The 17,501-nt window shown below is 39.4% G+C and overlaps 2 protein-coding genes across 2 annotated transcripts; one reads left to right on the plus strand and one right to left on the minus strand.

The window, feature by feature from the left end:
• Positions 1 to 393: 393 nt before the first annotated feature.
• On the plus strand, positions 394 to 4,523 carry drg1 (developmentally regulated GTP binding protein 1). The gene is made up of 9 exons (XM_028417267.1): positions 394 to 562; positions 1,279 to 1,402; positions 1,545 to 1,720; positions 1,820 to 1,889; positions 2,130 to 2,299; positions 2,491 to 2,621; positions 3,154 to 3,321; positions 3,433 to 3,555; positions 4,162 to 4,523. Exons 1-9 carry the CDS (start codon positions 524 to 526, stop codon positions 4,259 to 4,261), a joined length of 1,101 nt encoding a protein of 366 aa, XP_028273068.1. The 5' UTR covers positions 394 to 523; the 3' UTR covers positions 4,262 to 4,523.
• Positions 4,524 to 10,737: 6,214 nt separating this feature from the next.
• stard7 (StAR related lipid transfer domain containing 7) lies at positions 10,738 to 15,669 on the minus strand. The gene is made up of 8 exons (XM_028417252.1): positions 14,482 to 15,669; positions 14,164 to 14,321; positions 14,030 to 14,079; positions 13,529 to 13,639; positions 13,254 to 13,336; positions 13,062 to 13,161; positions 12,883 to 12,967; positions 10,738 to 12,692 (listed from the first exon to the last, which is right to left on the minus strand). The coding sequence occupies exons 1-8, from the start codon at positions 14,934 to 14,936 to the stop codon at positions 12,514 to 12,516; spliced, it is 1,221 nt and encodes a 406-aa protein (XP_028273053.1). The 5' UTR covers positions 14,937 to 15,669; the 3' UTR covers positions 10,738 to 12,513.
• Between the last annotated feature and the right edge of the window lie 1,832 nt (positions 15,670 to 17,501).

Below are 17,501 nucleotides of genomic sequence, written 5' to 3' on the forward strand. Positions count from 1 at the left end.
TGCTTTGAATTGAATTGTGTTTCAAGTACATTCAAACACATTACAAATTAGTGTTAAGGATCAATATAAATGTGTAAGCATTTAATCATTAACTTTACCTTTAGGTAGACTACGCACATAGCTACAGGTTGGCATAAGTCTTGTGTTCATTGTTTTTTAGTCTGGGGGAAAAGATGTTTTAAATTAGATAAATATGATTTCTTGGACCTCTATGACTAACAATTATTATTTAAATGAACTGATTGCTCTATAGAAGTCCTCACAACATGAAGACAGCGCAGTAAATCATTTTTGCAGGTACAGTACATGTTGCATTTACCTCCCACCATCACTCCTGTGTGTCATCGCACCGGGCATAGAGTTCCCACCCATATGTACATTCTCGCGAGATTTCCAGCCGGACGGCGCACAGCCGCATATGTGTGCCGTGCATGCTAACTTGCCCACAACTTTGGCAACTTCTATGTGAAATCATTTCATTTTTTCTCGGCAGCAGTGTGTAAACACAGGAATCACCGTCACCATGAGTATACTCGCTAAAATTGCAGAGATTGAAAATGAGGTAAGGTCAAAGTAGATGGCTGGCTAACCCATTGAGTTGGTCACGTTTTAGCTAACCGCTAGCTGTTGCTGCTAATGTTAGCACAATTATCCCGCAGCCGGGGCCTTGTTTTACAGTTAATACTTCTGTCATGTGGTATCTTAACCTTTTCCCTGGTGCGTCTAAACGTTATTTTATGTTCTCATTTGATCATTAGTTGTATTTTCATCAAATACGATGCCATAATCATCCTCTCTGTATCAGCAGCTGAATACATGCTGACAGATTCGGTTTGGCTGGTTAATGGATTTCCACAGACATACTTTATAATATGCCCGAAAACTTCACATGAAAGACATTTGTTGTATCGGTCTGTATGTAATTTTGAGCAAAACCGTAATGAAACATGCGATAAAGAAAGTTCAGATGTATGAAAACACATTTATTTCCAATTCGACACTAACTTAACTAAGATTACTGACAAACAGATGTCCAAATTCACCAGCCAGTCAGTTGTTAGTATTTTTGGAGCTATCAGTTTATTGTAATGAATTGACGTTGTTATCAACTCTTAATTACAAAATGTAGATTAACATGCTTCTCACATCAGACCACAGTCAGTTCAGCTGATCTCTTTTTTTTGTTGTGTAGTCTTTTGTTCTGAGTGCAACAAATAAAAAGAGATTCTTATTCATTTGCTGTTGGATCATGCAGACTGTTGTTGCTGTTTATTGTAGATGGCCAGGACACAGAAGAACAAGGCCACAGCTCACCACTTGGGTCTGCTCAAAGCACGTCTTGCCAAACTAAGGAGGGAGCTTATCACACCAAAAGGAGGCGGAGGCGGTGGAACAGGGGAAGGTAAAATTGCAATGCTGCAAATTTAGCTGACTTACTGCTGGTTTCCTAAGCTTCATTTCAAATATATGTTTGAGTTTTCTGTCACAGAAATGGAAATATGATTCAATTTTTCAATTCTGATGTCTTTTCTATGACTCTTTAGGTTTTGATGTTGCAAAAACCGGAGACGCTCGTATCGGTTTTGTTGGGTTTCCGTCTGTAGGAAAGTCAACATTGCTAAGTAACCTTGCCGGTGTGTATTCTGAGGTTGCTGCCTATGAATTCACCACTCTTACAACAGTACCTGGGGTCATTCGGTACAAAGGTGCCAAAATTCAGGTACAATAATTTCTTCTTTTCTCAATAATAATTCATGTTTTCAATGTGTAATGGTTTCAGTAGGTTGATTGATTACCCTCCCTGACTTCTTCTTCTTAGCTCTTGGATCTGCCAGGAATCATCGAGGGGGCCAAGGATGGCAAGGGCAGAGGCAGACAAGTCATTGCTGGTGAGGATGTGATTTTAATTGAGGAATTTAGTTTTTATCTGGTTGATAAAATGCCAGAAATTTTAGTCAGTCAGAAACCACTTCTACACACTAGTATACTAAGTAAACATTATTATATTATATATAATGTACTTTCATAATTCTGTATTTATTAAACAAGTCATGGTTTTTCCACCTACTGTTTAACCAGTGTTATCTTGCTCCTCTCTCTCTCTCTCTCTCTCTCTCTCTCTCTCTCAGTGGCTCGAACCTGCAATCTAATCCTGATAGTGCTCGATGTGTTGAAGCCTCTTGGTCATAAGAAGCTAATAGAACATGAGCTGGAGGGCTTCGGCATCCGTCTTAACAAGCAACCACCCAACATCGGCTTTAAGAAGAAGGACAAAGGAGGCATTAACTTTACTGCTACGGTATATCTCACAAAGCATACGTATAAATGCAAATTGTTACAATTTTAAATTACACCCTAATATCAGCCTCTGAAAAAGCACCCACTAAAATGCAAATCTAATAAATACAATGTTAATACAATATATGTTAATATTTTATGCATGCATAGATGTGGCTGCCATGATAGAAACATTCTCTCTTGCTTCTCTAGTGTGCACAAAGTGAGCTCGATGCTGATACTGTTAAGACTATCCTGGCAGAGTACAAGATACACAACGCCGACATCACTCTGCGCAGTGACTGCACAGCTGATGACCTCATTGATGTTGTAGAGGGAAATCGGTAAGCCGCTGAAGTGTCAGAATTGGCCTTCCTTAGTCGTTCCATGTAGGTGTGGCCTTGGAATCACATGTGCATTCCCACTACACCAATGCAGAAATGTTCTTTTAAATATTTGTTTTTTATGTCGGACAGCCTGCAGTAATCTATCTATATTTTCACCAACTTCAAAAGACTTTTGGGCTTATGATTAGGTGGTGTAACAAAAAAAACACAACAAATCAAAGGTATGAATAATGTGAGGTGGTGTGAACCACGTGCTGCAAGACTGCAGCATTTTATTCACAGCAATGTGGAGCGTGGATGGGCTCATTCCAGCATAAATGCTTTACCCCTTCTCATTGGAAAAAATACCAGGTGGAAAGAAGGTAGCAAGATTTTCAATAATAGTATGACACATAGAATTTAATGATACAATATAGTTACCAATGCAAGTATATTTGTGCAATTGTTATTTTTATTCCTTGTAAACGGCTAAGTTGAAATAATTGCGGTATCTGTTTCATGGCCAGCTCACCACGGTTTCTGCCAACAGGGTTTACATCCCATGCATTTATGTCCTCAATAAAATCGACCAGATCTCCATTGAGGAGCTAGACATCATCTACAAGGTGCCCCACTGTGTACCCATCTCAGCCCACCACCGCTGGAACTTTGATGACTTGCTGGAGAGGATGTGGGACTATCTAAAGCTAGTGCGCATGTAAGAGCTGTGCAAATGAAGGGTTTAAACACTGCAGAATAGAGTCCAAAGTGCATGTTGTTGTATGTATTGAATCTGGTGAAATTTGACAGATGATGCGTTCATTTGCAGCTACACCAAGCCCAAGGGCCAGCTCCCTGACTACACATCTCCTGTCGTACTCCCCGATCAGCGAACTTCAGTTGAGGATTTCTGCTTAAAGATTCACAAAAACCTCATCAAAGAATTCAAGTAGTAAGTGTCAATAACCCTTTATCTCTGCAGACCTGTTGGTTTGCTGTTCGTTCTGTGTCCGCAAGTGGGAAAGCCAGCATGAGGTGGTGCCCAGAAGCAATGGCTTGCCCAAAATGTGCGAGCTTAAAGGGTCTGAGCTGATAACTGAAAGCCTGTCTAATGCCTTGATAAATTAGGTTTTATTTTTTAACAGCGAAATATGCCAGGCTGCTCTAGTTGAATCCCAAAATAATAATAAAACAAATAAAGATCTCTTCTATTAATTTCCAGATTACAAAGATTTTTTACTAGCAATAAAACCAGCTAATTAAAAACAACATGGACACTTTACTTACAGCTATTGCTGATGAGTTGCACTGCCATCTCCAAATGCGTAAGCCAAGATTGTCAATCAGTCAGTGCCGCTGACTCCCTTGAGGACAAGTAATCCTCCTGGGACAGACAGTGACACGTGCAATTAGGAGAGCCTTTGTACCTAAAGGCTGTCATTGTACCTTTGGGTTTCTTTATAGGGAGACATTCAAATAAAGAATTAGGCTCATTGCATAATGAATATTTTGTTTGTCCTATTTTTTTCAGTAATAATGTGTAAACTTTCTCTTCCAGTGCTCTTGTGTGGGGCTCATCCGTCAAGCACAACCCTCAGAAGGTGGGCAAAGACCATGTGATGGAGGATGAAGATGTAATCCAGCTGGTGAAGAAATAAAAGAAAAAGAACAAAAAAAATAATTCACTGCATGGTCTGTGTATCACAAAGTGTTGTGTACAGTTGCTCAGTAAATCACCAAACGTGTTCATTAGAGCATCTGTCATGTGGTTCCAAAATTTCTGCTTTAATTTAAAGACTGGTACAAATGAAAGCTTCACATTTAAAAGAACATACAGTGCTTACCACCATGAATTGTTCATATTGAATATTGGTTAAGACTTGCATTAAAAACTGTACAATAAAACATAAGGGGATCTCATATATTTGTGAATGTTAGCATGATTTTAAACACGCCAAGCAATAGCTTTACTGCAGAACGTCTCAGTCTGGCTTTGAGAAAGAATTGAAAAAAAAAACCTTATTTCAAAGCGCTGTCCAGCTAAGTGATTTATGTGACATTGATGATGAGGGCAGTTATTCAGGCTGGTGGCCCATTCCCTCTCTCTCTGGTGGGGACAGCCACTCAGGTTAATCAGTTCATTCCCTCAGATGCAGTCTGGGGTCATCCCATGCCAGCTGTTCACAAACTACAAGACTCCACGGAACAAAAAAAAGCTTTTTTATAACAGAGCTGGGTGTATATGTTTGGAAGTTAACATTATCTAATGTAGGGTATGTTGCAACCCGCATGCAGAGAAGGAGCCATTTTGTGTCTGAGAAGCAGAGAGTAGTTATTGTAACAGGAGGCGGAGGCGCCAGTGCATGCACGTATATATAGCATGAAATAGTTGAACTGGAAATTTGTCAAATGAAGAATACATGCGATTCAGATCCTCTTCTCAAAGGCACAGTTGTTTAGAAACACATTCAGTCTGCTGATGGGGCAGAATTTGCAACTTTTGTCAGGTCTATAAAATGTGTCAGTAACAACATCACAAGACATCAAGCATGATGTTGATGAAGTAAATATGTACACAAATCTACCATATATTAGTAGCCCACTTTGCACGACCACACATTTCTGATCATATATCAGAAACTTTTATGGTCATATTTGTTTGTGTGTGTCTGTATCTGTGTGAATTATTTCTCACAATCGCTGATTCTGAACAATACTTTGATTTGCACAAAGAAACATGATAAGTAGATGCACAAAAAAGGCAATGTCTGTGAAAGACAGTATGCAACACGAAAAGATGTTATCATCTATTAATTGATAGCGACTATTTTTTTTTCCAGCAAACGGCATCTTTAGTAAAAGCTGCAGTGGTTGAGGGTAATGCCTGCTTGTCCAGCAAGATCAACCCTCATCATACACCGCCTCTTCCCCACCCCCTTTTACCCTGTAAATTATAGCAGCACTTTAGCTAATGAAAGAGTTGAAGACTGGGCACTAATAAAAGCCATTAAGTGAATAAAGCACTTCCCCCTCTAACAAAATTAAAGAATCTACCCATTTGGAGAGGGAGGACTCTGTATTAATATTTATGAAATGCGGAACCATGTGGCCCCCCCCTCCCAAAAAACTCCCCAACCCACGTCCAATCCCAGCCTGACCAAGTCCTCCTTGCCAGTGCACCTATCCCAAGAGAACATCACCAACCCCTCCTAGCTTGAAGGAGGGGCAGGAGATGGGGACTTGAAGGGTGCTGAGGACGCAGTCAGGACAGTCTGTCTCCAGTAGAGCAAGCTGGAAGACCCAAAGACACAGCTCAGAGCGCCCATTCGTCTGCAAGCCGCCTCCACCTTGCATCAACTTTGGGGCCAACGGATAGAAAGGTGGGTTACTTGGAAAGCGATTTTTAGAAGTGTCTTTTCAATGAAAGTGAAATACAGAGTTAAGTCAATTTTTTTATATTTGTATTGTTTTAATGATAGATTGTCAGTTGTGGTGCATTTTGTGTTTTAAAACATTTTTTTTTCAGTCAAATTCTGAAGTACACTTGAAATTCCTAGAGGTTTATAGATGTTTGCAGTGAGTTGTGTCAATGCTTGAAGACCAAAAACAAGGTAAGTAAGCATAATCATGCATCACAACCATCTGTGCATAAAAACCATCCCACCATCCCATCAGCCGCGCTGCATCCCATTGAAACATCTTCATTGTTCTGAAACACAGAGGTCTTTTTCACCGCCGCCCGCCTACCACCTTCACCCAAAGTACTCCAATTTTAGTGCCATTCAGTCTCCACAAATGTGGGGTTTCTTCTTGGTGCATTCATTTGCATTACGGTGTCATTTCATCTTATAAAGTGGTTTAGTTGCCAGAGCTCTAAGTTGATTATGGCACCATGCTTTTTCATTTTAGGAAGAAGTCCCTGGGGAGCTGTAGGTAACAAGATTGTCAAACCTTTTTGGAGAAACAGCTCTCTTAGCCTGATGGTATCATGACTCTGACATTGCGACCGTTAACATAGTTAGGACTAAAAGGTTGAGTCTTTCTTCGAAGAGAAGACAAGTGTCTTTAGATGGACCACAGAGATATGGCTTAACTGTAGTTCTTGAGTTCATTTGTCTCCCAGGCCACTGAGGCTTGATTCTAGTCAATTATAAGCAAAACTGCACTCTATGAGATGTTGCAATTCTTAACAAGATCACTGATGAATCAGCCAAACTCTGTTTCCATTGATCACTTGGAGAATGCCCAATAGACTGATAGGAAACTAATTTAATTAAGCTACCATTTTCTAATGCTGGTAGTACATCTTTTAATAAAAATCCAAGATAAAATAGCAATAGAAATGTTTTTTTTGTTTTTTTTTCAGTATGTTGGAGTTGGGCGTGAAGGGAGAGAGGGTGGGGTTTGTCGCAGTTTGTGCGCAGGAAGGGTGTAGCCCGTTTTTTCCGCAGTGAGCATGACCTATGACTAATCTTTTTTCTTCTTCTTTAATTCTGCAAATGGTCTTAACATGCAACAATTCATTACTGATCATTTTGTAACAAGTGCTACATTTTACCCATCGCTCTGGATCTCTGCATGACTGATGCTGAACTGTGGGAGTGTCCTTCAACATAAACCCAGAAAATATTTTAACAATATCGTATTTCTTTCAGGCATTTTTTCTTCTTCTTCTTACTCTTAAAATCTTAATCCCTTGGACGCTCTGTCTTGCTTTTTGTCATTGCCCAGGACCCCATTGTGCTTGATCTAACCATGCAATGCATCCTCTGTTCATGGTTCTGCCAAGCACCTTGGAGGCTTGTGAGCACTATCTGCCTTCAGCTGTCAACGACCAAGCTTTTCTTCAGATCAGATATCAATTTTTAAATTTCTACATGTTTTAAATTCTGTTTTGCTTCAAGTCATTTTAAATAACCAAGTTTCTTCATGGTATCTCATGATGTACTTTTAACCAATAAATACCTTTAAACATCCTGTGTTCTTTACTTGTAATACACATTGTCTGTTCAATGAACTGCAAAAATTAAAATAGCCACAGAGGGGCTCAATGAGTTCATACCATTTAGACATATAAATCTGTCATTTCCACAAGCTGGATGGTCCAAATATGGCAGATTTGTGTAAACGATCAATTTCAGTAAGTGCTTTTAACTATGTCTAATAATTCCAGGTGGTGGAGGTCATATATTAAAACAATATGTCTTCTGTTCACAGTGCGCATCAGTAAATCAAACCACCAGATACAGCACAGTGTCTGAAACATGCGCAGTTAATGTTCTTGAAACGGTGATCAGTCTCATTACTGAGGTTTCCATACACTGTGGCTGCTTGTTTCGAGTTCAGTCTGTGCATCAATCCAATAAATCTGAAATGTATAACTCAGACTCCTTCTTTCTTTATGAACCTTAACATCATTTAAGTTTTTGTCTTACCAACGCTTTATGGAAGTGTACACTATAAAATATTACAGCAACAGTCCCACCTTGTTATGTTGCACTGAATATAGGGCCATCCCCAGAAAAAAAAACATATGTTCATTCATTCATTTGTAACATTGTCTGAATTTTAATCAGACATCATTAAACGCCAAACTAAAAACAATCAATATTGTCTCAGTTGGTTCTACTTTTATTTGATCAAACTGCACTCTCACCATGGATGAGGTGGTGTGCTATTCATCCTTTGATGCTGCTTATTAAAGACACAGTAAGGCAAGTGAAGCACAACTTCATTCAGTTTTTCTGAGGAAGCCATGGCACAAGTCGGCGAGCCAGCATATACAATGCCAAGCCTCTGAACCTGGAGCAGCTAATTCATCCATTTTGGAATGAAATAGGGACAAACCTGTTTTTATTTGTAACCAACCATCTCTCACATGCCACAGCTGTATATAGTTTATATTCTTCATATTGTTGCATATTAACCAGTATCCTATATGTTCCCAGATGGACCAATTTAAGTACCTTTAGTAAATTAGAGCCTCTTGTGTGGTCTGTCAATGACCTTATACCCTGTTAATAGAGAATTTAAACCCTCCTGTTCATTAGCTGTACCTGCTTTAGCCAGGGGGTGGAGGATCCTATCAGTATTAGGGCACATCCAGAACAAGTTGCTAACACTGTGATGAGAAATGCAAAGGTGTACTAGCTGCATTATCAACAAATAAAGATTTACAACTGCATATGTTCCAACACATGTAACAGACCTGTCCATTTGCATGTTTTGAAAAGCTTCCTGTGCTTACAAATATTAGTTTAAAACATGTGTCATATGTGTATTTATTTATTGTTTGTTTATGTACAAGCTAACTGAATGGATAGAATTGCACATGTACATTCATTTAGATTCACTGCATCTTTTGACTGTGGGAAGAATGAGAAAATCCACAGACACCCCTATCCAGTCTGGCCTAAACTGATTAACCCATTAGACTGGACTACATTGTCTCTTTGGCACAAACACAGAGCTAATCTCCTTTCATGTATACAGCTGAGTTTAATCGGCCCGCGAGAACAAAAACAAACTTTAAAAAAAAAAATAACAGCAAGACAGTCCTAAAAAAATTAAAAATAAAGAAAGATGATTTAGACCTAATACATGTTGAATGTAACAATATATTTTAAAGAAGTACTTAATAAATACATTATATTCAGGTATAACAAAAAGCTCACACTATAAAAGATTATAATAATTCTGAAATAGCAACTATTCATACAAAATACATACAATTATGTCTGATATCACCAATATGTAAAGAAGTTCAATTTAAAATTATGAACAATATTTATCCTTCAAATGAATTTATGAAAAGAAGATTTAAATTAGTGGTAGAAAACTGTTATATTTGTAAAACGAATTTAGAAACGACTGAGGACCTATTTTATGAATGTGAGACTGTCTCTGGAAATGTCTCCACAACTTAATATCATCCAGATCTAGAGATGTTGACTTTTGGTCTTTTAAAAATATTCAAACAGGACAAACAATGAGATGTTTGTACCACCAAAGGTGGCAAAGATTGCTTATACTTTTTGAAAAGCTACATGTCTGTTGTCAACATTCTGGTACGATAACACAAAGTCACAGCTAATTTATTGTTATCAGCTGTTAAAGTTAAATTTTACAATGGGAGTCTATGGGATGTTTTGTGCCGAATTAACTTCACATTTCTCCCCAACGCTGAAGCAGCTTGTCATGACTGAACTCACCGAGGAGATAGAGAAGATCTTCTGTAACAATAATCCAGTGAAATATCTGCTGCAGCTTTGAAGGATTATTTTTAGTGATTTTTTTAAAAAATGCAATTTTACAATGGGAGTCTATGGGATGTTTTGTGCCGATTTCACCCTGAAGCATTGTCATGAAACTCACTGAGGGTATGGAGAAGATCTTCTGTAACAATAATCCAGTGAAATATCTGCTGCAGCTTTGAAGGATTATTTTTAGTGATTTTTTTAAAAAATGTGATTTTACAATGGGAGTCTATGGGATGTTTTGTGCAGATTTAACTTCATTCATCATTCTTAACTTTCATTTGACAAGTACAGAAGACATTGAATCTCTACAAACTTTTAATCACACACATTTTCTGGCCATATCTGCCTAAATCATCTTTTTCCTTTTAGTCCTGTGGCATCAGGAAGCACAAGGCAAAATATTCTTGTAATACCACCTATTTGCACTAAAGCAGGGTGTACTTCTCCTGTTACAACAGACTCATTAACAACTAAAAAATACAAATGTCCTGTTTTGAGCATTTTGAATCCATTTCACATAGTTGAACATAGGCTACTGTAGGCTTTAGGGTTAAAAAATGGGGTAAGGTTAGGGCTTGAGTTAGGAAGGTCTCAGAGTTGTGGTTCAATGTTTGATGCATTCAGCTCACTAAGACCATTATGGAAATGTCTCACTTGAAGCTCCAGTGTCCTCTGTACTTGTCAAAAGTATATACAAAAGAACTTGAATGAAAGCTCTGAATAAGGGCCAATACCAAGATATGCACCAGTGTCAAAAATGTATTTTCATCGGGGGAGGGTAACTTTAACAGCTGACAACAATAATTTAGCTGTGACTTCAATAGGGTTCAAAAAGGTTCCCCACCCCTGCTGAATGAAGGCAAAACTGAGCACGGTGAGACATAAATGATCCATTTATTTTATCCAATTAGACACTCATATGGGCTACAAGTGCACCAGTTAATAACAACACAATTCTTTTTTCCTGTCCCTAAAGTAATTCACACATGGTAGCTATTCACAAATATGTTATACGGACTGCAGAAAGAAACCCACTGTGTGCCTCAAAATGTTACATTCACACAAAAAAGTAAACAGCAAATGTTGCATTATGTTTACTCGGGTTATCATGATCACTCAGATTTGTTTGACTGTGTGATAAATATGAAAAACATTCCACCTCCTCCACATGTATTTGCAACATATCAAGTGCATCTTATTTAACACTGCCATTTTTAATGAATTAGAAAATATTTCACTACAGGATAGAGTTGGTTTTTTGACACAGTAGATATATATTAACACTCATACAAAGGACCCCCGGATGTTAAACCACCAGCTCCACCACAAGTGCACCTGCTATGTTAATAACAGTATCCTTTAGTAGAGAATGAGTTTTTTGAACACAAAGAGTATTTGTGCCGGTCTGTCAGGCTGTAAACAGTTTACTTTAGTAGGCGATGTTTTATTCCAGAGCCTGTGGTGCTCTTTGTACATTCATAACACCCCCCCTGCATACAGTGAATTACAAATGCAACATAGGTGTTTGAAGGATGGGGTTTCAGTAGAACTCACATTTAAAAAAGCTGTAAAATCACAATTCATGAGAAAAATGTTAGACAATTACCCAGTCTACGGTTTTATGAATGTACAAGATCCAAAGTATCACACAGAAAACAGAGACACCCAGAGTGCAAACTATAATGATGAACACTAAAAAACAACATAACTACAAAGCTGAAATGGGACAAGTGCTTCATGTTACTTGAAAAGGGGGGACTGGATGATTTAAAGTTGACCATATGAATGCATTGCAAAAGCACATTAGTACCATTGTATCTGAGGACTTATGTGGTTGTTATAAGACACTATGCCCCTACTGCTGAAGGACTGGTTTATCTTTAGAAGGCTGACAGCGCTGAACTCTCACACAGATGCAGTGAGAGCCTGACAAACCAGTGTTATTTCCATAAGCACAGTGAAAAGCCCTACAGTTTTCTTTCTTTTTAATTATGTAGACTTTTTTCCAGTAATTCTCATTTCTTTAAGTTTTCTCTTTGTCCACCCTCTCCAGGTATGTAAAGGACTCATGCTGCAAACAAACTGAAAACCCTTTGTTTGAATCTGTGAAATAAAGAAACCTTTTACAAAGTGTTTTCCTTTACCTTTGTCCAAAGGCTTCAGTGACGTTTTCCCCCTGGAGACGGTCATAGTTGGTAAAGTTGCAATGAAATCACATCAAAAGACACTATTCCAGTCCATGTGGCCGCTGGCGGTCTGAACAGCCATACGATGTCAAAATGAGAGGAACAGTGCTTTGGCAAATGTGTCTCTACAATTAGGAAATTTGGCTTTATCTTAGTAGGCTGCAGTAGGTGCATCATTACCAAAAAAGGGCAAAAAAGTCACGTGGCGTCTGCTGGTTAAGCTAAAGTAGCGCCAAGACCAGCAACGTAGATAGCCATATTTTCTCCAAAGTCCATTGTTCGTATGACATCTCATCTACAACCAGTGTAACCACATCTATGGATGGAAGTGCCTTTAATGTAGGTAGCAACCTTCATTTTCAGTTTATGTCATGTACCCATAAAGTTGGGGGTTGGAGGGTTTGATTGTGATTTGAGTGCAAGTGGAAACACACCAATGCAACGCTGGGTCAATAAATATCCATCTTAAGCGTAGATCTGCCCAGCGCCACCTGTGTGTGGGTTTTCTCCAGTGAGTCGCTCTGGGTTTGTCTGACGGTTGTTCTCACTGGATTTGATGACACCAGCATAGTCGTGAATCCCTACTTCCAAGTTCTTGGCCCGTAAGGCAGCAGTATGCAGCTTCTCCAGGAAATCTGGCATACCTGACAAGGATAAAGAGAAACTCTCTTCATAAGTGTACAAAGACATACATTCATTACACGCAGCACTTCTGACTATATCCTTCCCAGATTTTTACATTCAATAGGTGAACTTAGCAAAATATATTTCAGACCTGGAGACAAAATAATTATATACAACCCTATGTAGTTTCAAATAGTGACAAGAATTTACCACTTGACACCATCCAGCTCACACAGTAACGGGGAAAAACAGTCTGAGGGTCATCACTGTAGGTCAGCAGGTAATCAAACCCATTCTGGGGAAAAAGAGACACAAAACCAAACTCAGAGGGTTCATGACAGAACTCTGGATAATAGTTTAATCCTATTTTTAACATATTTGTTACAAACCTCATCAAAGGACTTGTGAGGACGGATGACCATCTTTGACTGATAAGAGTGGACTCTTACAAATTCCTGCGTCTCTGGGACTCTAGGATGTTGCACAGCTCTGCACAACAGAAACACATAAAATGAAAAGATCTTTCCAGTTTGCTTTGATTAGCTAAATAGTGTTTGTTATTTGTCCCCCTAAAGTCTCACCTGGACACCAAGATCATCAAGTTATTGCTGACGTCAACATCATAGCGGCGAACGTATACATAGTCCCTCGAATACATAGGATACTGTGAAGGGAGGTTCAGCAGGATCAAATAACAGCTGACAGTCAAAATTCAAACTGATGAATATACAGTAACGTGACTAGCAGTTGCTCTTAACAAAAAGGAAATCTGAGGTCATTTATGCTTTGTGTGCGTTACAAAAGAATATAAAAACGTCCTTTTGCACACACTACATAGAACAAACATAACACTCACAGGGAAGTGCGTAGCCCAATGCACAACTTCAGAACCTGTATTGGTATCTCTGTCTACCACTTCAAGCTTGATAACCAGAGAATCCCACTTCTTCCTGTACTCTGTGTCCAACTGGGGGAAAAGGCATGAGCATAAATTAATACCCTGCAGAGTGCTACAGGTACTTCTGTGCATCACACATACAAAGAGAGCTGTTGGCTAATAGAGACAAGTGACAGATAACAAAAGCTGTGACAAACTAATTGCATGTCAAAATTGTCAAATTACAAGTGGAATAAGAGAGTGAAAGCCCTGCCAAATCTTCGGGACTAACATGAGGCCTTGTTTCAGAAAAAAAAAAACCATGAGGTGAACTTGTCTCCTCCCCTCCCTTTTTCCCCCAAACACAAAGTGCCATGTGGTCAGCTGGTAGCAGCAGGTCTCTTCTACCTCCTGCTGGTTTCTCCTTGTATGCCAGTGCCAAAGTAGAATTAGTTACACACAGATTTAAGGACTCAGTACCTGCACATTGAAGAACTGCCGTGGTGTGACGTCTGTGTAGGAGCCCAATACTGCAAGTAAAGCAAAGTAGAGGCAGTTGGCAAACTCAGATAAATATTCCATATTTGCTTATGCAAACACAAGTAGTGGCTGACCTCTGTATTCATATAGATGACTGTTCAGAATAGGTCGCCTCCACACTCTGAAATCCCTCTTCTCCATCACAGCTTCCCAGCCTCCATCCAGTTGTCCAGTCACAGTCTCTGTGCTCAGACGTTTTACAGACTCCAGAGCCTGCAGTTCAAGGCCACACCTTCAAGCAGATGCAAAAATCAAGACAGGTTTAGCACACAGAACGGATGACATTCATGATTCATGATCAAAGTTATAAGAAATGTTGCACTGCACTGGTATATTTAAACAATATTACAACTCAACACCTCTACATGTGCAGTGAAAGAATGATCACCAACCTGCGTATTTCCTCATCTTGGATCTTCTCGTTATCCCACATGAAGACACCAGCCAGGGCCGCCACAAGCTTCCCAGTAGGTGCGTGCTTGCTCTGAAATCTGCGCCATATGTTGCCGACAAGGGTCCACCTGGTTCGCTCGGAGTATAGGTTGGAATAAAGTTCGCCAATCTGGTAGGCACGCCGGAGCCTCTGGCCGGTCACAAAACTGCAGTGGTCCGCGAAAATGGAGAGTAAGCCCTTCCTCTTCTGACCAGATCCCGCAACCTCACTTGCACCAACCCCTGCCCTCTGGAGCCAGGACAGCATCAGGCCTATGTTTCTGCCCAGCCATGGGACCCTCTCCAGCTTTCCTCTGCCCTCCTCCACGGCACGCCTGAATGTCCTGAAGCTCTGTAGTTTCATTGCACTTACACCAATCTCACACACGGGACGACGAGGCACAGAATGTAACATGCCAACTGTGACCGTGACACAAGTTCCCAAAGACAAAATAAATGCCAGGGGTAGCAAAGTGCAGCTGCAAGGTTAGCTAACAAACTTCGCAGCTAATGCTAGCGCGCTGCGGAGAAGTGCCGTGTTTTACCTAAGTAAAGATAATAATTATGACTTAGTAAGCAGAAACCCTAACTTTGTTGTGACGCTATTTATCGAAACGCGAACACATGTAGCGCATTAGCATTAGCATTAACGGTGCCACTCTTAGCTGCTTCTCAGATTGACACACGCTAACGCGTACTACAACGCTACCACTATAACTTCTGATTAACTCACAACAGCAAACGATAAAGTAGTATTATACCTATTATAATAAAATACCCCTACGTGTCTTATCTGGGGACAACCTCACGTTTTCCAAACTCTTCCAGTCCATATGACCTCCTCTTCCTACTGCCTCTCACACGCCCACTGTTAAAGCCCGCCTTCCAGATTAAAACTCGCTCACTCATTGGGCATTTGCTGCTGTGGAGCAATTATGATTGGTTCGTTTAGAAGCTTGTCTTAAAACATAGCAGCTCACACACCAGCAAGTGTGTGTGTGTCCAGCCTGTCTACTAAGGCCCTCTCTTCAGATGTTTTACATCTGAACTGGGATCAGATTTGTGTCCCAGTAGCTTTAGTGAGTTGTGTTTAATAGTAGAGGGTCGATTTTCAAAGCTAGTCCGGGATCGGCGTCTGAGCTGACTTTAGCATGGAGGATAGGAGGAAGCCGGAGTCGCCCTACAGTGGTGTCAAAGTCATAAGTATTAAGCAATGAGCCAACACGTGTTTTGCAAATGGACGGATTTCAAGGCAGCGTGATTTCACATGACAGCAGTTGCACTTATATAATGCATATGTTTACCAAAAATAACCCTCTACATTTTTGTGGAAAGTCTACATGTAACTCCTAGTGCATTTTTGTCCACACTCTTCTTTCTTCTTTCTTCTTCCTCTTCCTCTTCTTCTACTTCTTCTTCCGTACGTTTTTTGGCGCAGCGTAGCTTCGGTATACATTGACCGATTTCAGCCATTCAACTATCAAAATGTTCATCTCACAGAGGACATCTCGGGTTTTTCAAATTTCGGTGTCATTTTTATTATTTTTGTTATTCATTTAGTAACATAGTTGTTTGATTTTATTCGGTGTATTATTATATATTATTGTTTATAACATGATTTGTAATTTTTGTTGCTGTTATAATAACAGTTATTAACGTTGCAAGACAAGACAAGATTACAAGATATATGGGGCTTTTTCTTTCGTCTACTCCTTTTTCTTTTTCAAAACAAAGATCGCTAAACCAGCCTTTTCACAAGCAGGCCAAAATGGTATGTTTATGTCTGATTTGTTGATTTGTTACATTATCTTTATTAGTGTTTGCTGATCATCGATCACAAGTGTTTGTTGATCATCGCATTAAAACATCAGTAAGAAGACAATTGCCTTCGCTTTGTGACTACGGCCGGAATACTACATGTCACAAAAAAAAATTCTTATTTTGACAATAGACCGAAGGATTACTACTGGAACAGCACATCACCGGTGGGTCAAAACAAAACTCGTTCCACGCGGTCTAATCCGGTCTAGTACAGTCGAGATGCTATTACAGTAATGTACAGCAGATGGCGATCTTTAGCCATGCAGGGGATGGGAGTGTTGCGATAGCTCCAGAGCCCTGGACATACATCTGATTCTTCTGATTCTTTATTCAGTGTTAAATATTAAACTGAAACATATTGGATGATCTGTTAGGAGAAGTGATTTGACACTTTGGATTCTGAACATCACTTTCATTATTCTCATGGCTTAAAAAATCTTATTATTCATGAGCATATGTACAAGGATATGAATGATCAGTTTTCTCCGAGTTTAATGTAAACAGCACAACCTGAATGTGATCAAAACCAAGATAAGTGCACACATTCTGTCAACTGTTAGATTTTGTTATGTAAAATAGCCCATCATATCATGTTTTATGTATTTATTTATTTTTAAATAGGTCAAATGTAAAGTATTAACCTCAATACTATAACCCAAAACATGATTTTCTCGTGTGTCATGGCATTCTCGGGGTGGGTGTGAATACTTGACTTGATTTTTTTTTTTTTTCCATGAAATCATGCCCATGACCGCTGAGAAGGATTTTTGCATCATAAGACCATGAGGCAAGATGTTTTCGAGGATCCTCGTGCTCCCTGTGCTGTGTGTCCGTTTGCATATCTCTAACACAAACAAACCCACATTATACAACATTTGCCTACATTATGTGGGTCATGTCACATTAAACAAAGTGGCTAGATCTTTCTAAAAGTCTGAAAAAAAATAACACAAAGCGTAATTTAGTCTTTCCAAATTTCTACTTTTCATTCATAGCTCATTCGGACCTGTTACACTAAAGACACACGATGTCCTCATCTCACTGGAGGTGCTTTTCTGTGACGAGCCTCAGGTTAAGGGAGTAAACAGGAGACATATTATTACGTCTGTGTTTGGTTGGAGTGGGAGTTAAAGACGTAAATTAGAGGTTACGATGGAGT

Source organism: Parambassis ranga, chromosome 12 (assembly GCF_900634625.1).
Source record: "Parambassis ranga chromosome 12, fParRan2.1, whole genome shotgun sequence".
Taxonomy (NCBI): domain Eukaryota; kingdom Metazoa; phylum Chordata; class Actinopteri; family Ambassidae; genus Parambassis; species Parambassis ranga.